General features: G+C 36.8%; 1 protein-coding gene across 1 annotated transcript in view; it reads right to left on the reverse strand.

Moving 5' to 3' along the window:
• The window catches only part of LOC122808862 (KRAB domain-containing protein 4-like), a 304687-nt gene that overhangs the window by 231227 nt on the left and 65960 nt on the right, over window positions 1-7500 (reverse strand). Inside the window, exon 2 of the mRNA XM_044079963.1 lies at window positions 2155-2281. Coding sequence (XP_043935898.1) covers window positions 2155-2281 — 127 coding nt within the window. The remainder of the gene's footprint in view (window positions 1-2154; window positions 2282-7500) is intronic.

Genomic DNA, 7500 nt, shown 5'->3' on the forward strand with positions numbered 1-7500 from the left:
TTTGTAGGCTATGGTAGATATTTCTTTGGATTAGGGTCTACAGTTGGCTAGCGCTAAGATATGGAATTTTACATGTGTGTGTGTGTGTGTGTGTGTGTGTGTGTGTGTGTGTGTGTGTGTGTGTGTAGTGCTATGATACAATATTAGCGCTATCTGATGCACAAGCTAGCTGTTTAGAGCTTAACTCCGCTCAGTGCTTCACTAAATTACAGTTTACAGTCCTAGTAGTAGTTTTACAGGTGAACTTAACTGTCCAGGTGCTTGAATGTGTACAGGGCACTGCTAACCGCTGCTGCACAGTGAGCAGGTCTGCACTAATGCACCCAATTTATTTTTAACAGAAATGAAAGTTAAATCTGATTCCTCAGTCCTCTGGCCATTAAAATGACTATATTGAGCCCCTCTGGAGTGCTTCACATCTCATACAAACCAGGCAAACACAATCTGCCACAAGATGAATAACCTTAGTCCTCTTAATGAGACCACAAAAAAGGACCATTGAGTGCAATGCCAGAACAATCAACTGACTTCCAAGGGAAATTGCCCCTCCACAAGAGCGGTGGGTGGGTTTGGCATAAAAATTAAAGCCTTTGCTTCATGGACAGAACGTACAGGGTTTGATTCTGACCTTGGGTTACTGTCTTGACTTAAAATGGCCCTTCAGAGCAATTAGCCTAGTATTCCGCTATGAATCTATTATAGGTTCATAGGTTGGTACAAGGCTATCAGCCCTAGGGCCTATACAAGCCTAGCCATAACAATTCCCTGGCTATTTCTTCCCACACTATTTACTTCCCTGGACAAGAACAGTTCAATTAGCAAACAGTAAAGTAGAAAAGGCAGTTTGTAGAAAAAAATATACTTTCAATGCTCAGAAAATTGCAAACTACATGGAGCACTCACTTAAACTCAGTAATACAGTTTGAGAACTCATCTTTACCTGGATGGAACTGGATTCAGTGGAAACACTTCTCAAAGCACAGGCAAGTAGCCAAGGTTTGTTGAGCTCTGAGGGTTGAGGCCAAGATTTAGCAGCCTTTGAAAGCTGTGTATCCCAAAAAGCCATAATGCCTGATGCATTAGTCTTATCTGTTCCTACAGCTACAAATCTACAGTATCAGTAAAAATCTTGATATTCCTAACAAAGGTGAATGCATGCCCAGCCTCTCTTCCACCAGGTAAACAGAAATGGTCAAGTGTCTATATAGGATGGTGATTTACAGCAACAACATAATATACCTAAACAGTGACCTGCTCACCTTGTTCCTGGAAATTCACCTCATTTTAACATCCATCCCTCCCTTCATGGACTCTAGTAGACAGTGGCTAGTCAGGAATTTGTGTTAGTTTAAGAGCTGATGGATTCCTGTTGAAATTCCAAGGACAATAATCTTAGAGCAGCGAGACTAAAGACATATAAAAATGACTACATACCAAGTCTGAAGCTGCTGCTGTACGTTGCAGTATTTCCTTTACTCTGAGCTTCACTAATCTTGGAGTTTGTACACAAACAGGAGGGGTATAAGGTGCATAGTCCCCTGCATCAGAAAGTAAAGGCAGCCAAAAATCCTGTGCTTCACTATTTAATGTCATTACATTGAATTTTGATTCTTTGTTAATCATGTTTTATTTTTACAGTTGCAGGATGTTCAGTTATGGAAGTTGCCCTTCTAACAGGCAGCTACAAAGAAAATATGGAGTACATTCCTATCAGGACAGAAAGGGAAACAGAAAATATGAAAAAAGGCGTAACTTTTAATAATACAGACAACAGAACAGTTTGCCCCTTCTTCTGACAAGGGATGGCTGACAGAATAATGGGGGTGTTTAATTTATGTAGCAGTACACAACCTGTATTACTCAGATGCGAGTTTGATTCATTAAGATACCAGTCCCAAAATGAAGAATGTCATGAAAGTCAGTTAACAAGGCTTTAGGCACTAGATATATATTAGGTTTAATCAGTTTAAAAAAGGCAAAATATACAGACTTTATAAATGGTTAAACATCAGTGCAGTTAAGGGTCAGTTCAGCTTTCAAAAAGGGTAAACTGTTACAGCAGAATAATTAAAATAAGTTCATTTCCATCTACTTAACAGTATTCCTAATTTTTTAAATAAAGTGAAAATGGATGCCTCAAGAGTACTTCCTTACCTACTGATATCATGTTCTCATAGTTCTGCACCATCACCTCCCTGTGTAGGTCTTTCTCCTGTTCACTCAGCATCTTCCACTCCTCTCCTGAAAACTCAACAGCAACATCTTCAAATGTGTTCGGAACCTGGAAACACACAAAAATGATTTATGTGCTCAAAATTTCACTGTACAGGCTGATGACTCAGAAATATTTCAAAACTGCAGTAACAAGCTGCGTTCAAACTTGGTGCCCACATTACAGGATATTGTGCTTGCACCCTACAAGATAAAATGATTTTTCCTATCATAACAACTCATAATTTAGTAGAATATTCTGTAGTCCCTATGAATGAGCTAACAAGTAAAAATGCCTACTAATGATCATAAATCATCGGTACTGGGTTCCAATTAAAACACTGTTCAGTACTATTTGTTTGTACAGAGCAGCATAAAATCTAGAGAATTAGTAAATGGGCAGAACTCTGAATGTTCTAAGAAAATTCACAAACGAAACAACTCCTTAGCCAACTTTTAGAACTCTGAATGTTTGCAGACTAAGAAAAGATGATACTGCAACTTTTTGTCTCAAAAAAATGTAAGGACCCAGTTCTCAATGCATCAAAATGTGTGTGTGTGTGTGTGTGTGTGTGTGTGTGTGTTAGACACATTTCTCATAACTTGAGTCTAACTACAGTCTGAAAAAGGTCCATATACCCCAGAAAACAGAGCGGCACAGTGGTGGAGCAGTTATTATTGTCACCTCACAGCCAAGAGGTTCTCTGGTTCAATTCTCAGCTGGGGTGCTGTATATCAATATGTATGCATACCTTTAAGTAACTTTCTAGGGGCTTGCACAAGTGTATAAATACTGAGCACATGCGAGCCTAATCGCCATTTTGTAGTAAGCTGTTGAGATGTACGAATGAGTGTCTGTGTAGCCTGTCAGTTTATCAGTTTGTTTATATTTTGCACTGTTGCTATCTATCCTAATTTGTTTCTGTGTAATAAAGCACATAAACGAACTACACCGTCTGTTAGTCTTCACTGGTAAAACAAGATGAGCGACATGGTGTCAGAATGGGATACAGAAATCTAGATTCAGGACCGAGAAGGCACTTGATTAATGATGGAGGAATGGATCATCCCCACTGCATGTATAACTCGCAAAACAGGTCAGAAACTTATTTAAGGTGTCAAAACTTGCTTAAATGATTTCTTCTTATTCACAAAATATAAAACAAAGCCTAAGAACGCTCAAAACAAATTTCTAATTAAACAAAATGTCCAAAACTATGACATAGATAAAAATATTTGAATAATCATGGAAAATGTTTGAAATAAAATCCGAATCTCATAACATAAATAAAATGAGGGAAATTGCCAGATTTTTTCACTATGTGCTAATAATCTGAAGTATACAGAGTGTTCACAGTTTTCCACAGTATTACAGTATAGTTATTTCACAAAATACAACCATTTCACAACATATTTTGCAAAGTACAGTATTTCAAAGAGTTTACTGTGCATTTGAATGGTATTACAAGTAATGGCTGTGTGTGCATGTTCATACATAATTACAAGGGCCATTTTTTGTGTGTTTGAGCATACTTTGTTGGCATGGCCGACAGATTTCGAAAGCTAGCGCCACTTGTATTTGATAATAATATTGCAGAGAATTGGAGTGTGTTTGAGCAAGAGTATGATATTTTCATACAAGCTGCATTTACTGACAAAGATGACCACACAAAGGCATTTATTCTGCTTAATTTAGCTGGTTCTGAAGCCATAGAAAGAGAGGGTTAATTTGTGTATGCAGCTGCTGTGTTTGCAGGAGAGGGGGAAAACCGCCATATAGTTGTCCATAGAAAGAGAGGGTTAATTTGTGTATGCAGCTGCTGTGTTTGCAGGAGAGGGGGAAAACCGCCATATAGTGGTACCGGATGAGTCAAGGAAGACCCCAAGTGCTTAAAACGTAAATTTAGAGAAATGTGTAATTCCCAAATTAATATTACAATGGAAAGGCACTTATTTTACACAAGAGATCAAATGCCTGGTGAAACTTTTGCAGCACATATAACAGCTTTGTTTCTCAACATTAAAACGTGCAGATTTGATGACTTAAGGGATAAGCTAATAAAAGACTTGTGGGTGGTATTAAAGATGATGCTGTGAGAAACATTTTGCTTAGTGACAGTGATTTAACTTTGAATAAGGCCATTGGGATTTGTCAGATATATGAGCTGACAGAAAAGCACACAAATATGCTTACAAATGCTTCCAGCATCTTCTAGTGTTCATGTTGACAGTATGTACTACAGGGTTAAAAGAAACAGGCCCAAGCACATGGCAGCTATGGGGAGACCTGCAACAGTCCCTGGGAAGGCCCAAATCTTTCAAGCAAATTCCACAGTCTCAGTGAAACTCAAGGGTGAGTCAGCAAACTAAAAAGAATGTGCCTATACCTAGTTTCATAGTCAACTGTTGTAGTTGTGGTACAAATTATGAACCCAAAAGAGAAAAGTGCTTAGCTTTTGGTCAGCAATGCCACAAATGCAATAAGTGGAATCATTTCAAAAGGTTTTGCAAATCAAACAAGGGGCATTCTTTTATTAAAAGGGAACATTCAAAGACACAAGTTGATCAATTAGAAAGCTGCAACCCTACTTTTTATGTTGATGGTGTGTCTGTGCTTAATGATTTATGAGCAAACAATGAAGTATTTTGTACTTCATATATATATATATATATATATATATATATATATATATATATTTTAATAAGTATGGTTCTAAAAATGTTTATCCTGAAGAAGTTTTCTACATGGTTTAAGTAGATTGCTGGGGAAGGTTAATTTATGTGGAGCTCTGACTGGTTGTTGTTAAATATAAAAGGGACTCTGTTTAATGGTGATTTTATCAAGTTGTTCACTTATTGGCTTAGTGGACGAAAGCGCTAATAAAAGTTCTTTTGGTTCGGATTATTCCCTGGGTGCTCATTATTTTATTTTTTGCTTTTTAGCTAGTTTTTTTATTTTCTCTTGTTTGTGGGACTCCACAATTGTAAGTTAAGACAGGAAGAGCAAACTGGTTTACAGCTTGGATTTAATTCCTAGATGTCAAAGCCGTTTTCAGGATTAATTTAAGTCTTCTGAAGTACTCCTTACTAAGTTTTATTTGTATTTGTTCATATTTTACTGTTGATCCTTCATCAATTCCCAAATATTTATAAACTCCCTCTTGCTCGAATTCTTTTATATCACATGCTTGTCCCAAACTGATGTTTTGTTGGTGCTGCAATTTTCCTGCTTTAAAGGTTCCTTTTACATAGCTATAAAGACCCAATGACATTCTTATATTACCTGAAAAGGTTTTGACAGCTTGTAGTTCTGCTTTCAGTTCCTCATATGATGAGCTATACAGTTTCAAATCACTGACAAAGAGAAGATGAGAAGTCTTTGCACTTTGTTGTTTTCTAGGAGCCAAATTACAGCCATGACCTAAACTGTTAAGTAGACAGCTTAATGGATTAAGGGCAAGGCAGAATAGCAGCAGTAACAGAGAGTCATCCTGGAATATCCCCCTTTGGATTTTTATCCCTAGAATAAGTTGGCCTTTATCATGGCTTAATTGCAAAGTGGTCTGCCACTGTTTCATGGTCAATGTAATATAATCAATCGGTGTAGGGTGAAACTATGCAGTTTTTTCCGTACCACAGTTATTTTGATTTAGTGGCTATATTATACACGACTGAGACTAGGAAGGGGAAACATACATGAACCTAGAGTCACTCATAACTTCTTACTGAGGTGTTTTTAACATGCATGCCCCTTTCAGTTTGTTGGTGTTCATGCATTTGAAAATGAGCAGAACAATGACTGAATATGTGTGTACATGGGTAGTACCAGCACCATTAGTGCTGAATGAAGAAGAATAACCAGAATAAGAAAAAAATGCAATAAGACAAACTGAAAAAATAGATCACTGGCCATATGTTGGTGTAGAAATGAAGAATAATGATGCATTGTCGTTGAAAAAAAAGAACATTACTGCAGTTATTAAAGTGCAATACTTTTGCAACTAATGAAGCACATTTTTAATTCTACATGACTCAGGAGAAAAAAAACAAAGAATTTTACCTCTGTAGGCACTGGGGAATAGCAGAATAACTTTCATGTCCCCTCATTTCCAGTAGCTGGTGTTACTCACAAGTGATCTAGCACAGTTCATTCACTTCAGTAACAGTTATGACACCTCAGGAAAACTGTGTAGAACTACAAATTTTTACCATTATAAAAGCCTGCAGTTTACCTATTTTCTTTAGCTGGAGTTGTATGACTGCTGCAGACATTGTAAAACAGGCTCCGAGAGTAACATTAGTGAGGGTCAATCAAGGAAAATAGAAGCAACCCTGTTATAGAAGCTGTACAAAACTGTCACTCACACCAATGCCAAAGTACTTCAATGGAATGAGAAAAAACAACCACTTATTTATGTCTGCCATGATTCATATAAACAGGACTTGAAACTATACCTCTCAAGTATACCTCTATAAGACCAACCCTCATTCTGAGTCTTTAAAAGACATGTTTTTCACTGTTACACATTGAAAGAGTTTGTCACACATTCAGTGTTAAATTTTTTTAACACTTAGCCACAGTAAATAATACTGAATCATTCAAAAAGAAACTTTGATGAATTAATAAAGTATAACATAACATTTTAATCATTACGTGAGCTTGTTATTTGAAGTTGCTAAGTCATGAGTATTTGCTCCACATTTCTCCCATCTTTCCAAATTATGAGAGGAAATGTTCCACATTTTGGACAAAGAAGGTTGACAGCTACACTTGAAATAGCTCCGTGAAAAGAGAAAAATGCAGGAAACTATAATCCCATTAATATGGCTGGCCTCATGACGGCCACTTTGTGGGAAAACATTAACATTTTATAGGAATCCGTTCGAATGATATTGATGCATTAAAATATCTCCCCAAGCAAAGAAAATGAAAAAAAAGTTTGGATTTCTAAGTAGGAGTAGTGCATGTGTAAGTTACACATGCAGGAAGTCTGTCACCTATTTGGGTAACATACAGAAAATGGGACCATTAATTAGTAGGCAGACAGTCTCTAGGATTTGTTTATAGTTTAGGATATTATGAGGATAAGTTCCGTTTATTCTTTAAAAGGAAAACTAAACACTTGGATAAAGACAAATACCTTTCACTTGGGGGAACATGATCAGACTGCTTTGGGGATCTTTCAAAGTAAACAATAACGCATGTAGAAGAGGACAAAGTTGATACTAATAATTACATCTATTAGTAACAGGAATTGGAGGTAATGAAAATGAATGGTAATTCACAGT

Source organism: Protopterus annectens, chromosome 1.part1 (genome assembly GCF_019279795.1).
Source record: "Protopterus annectens isolate FY-2018-M chromosome 1.part1, PAN1.0, whole genome shotgun sequence".
NCBI lineage: Eukaryota > Metazoa > Chordata > Ceratodontiformes > Protopteridae > Protopterus > Protopterus annectens.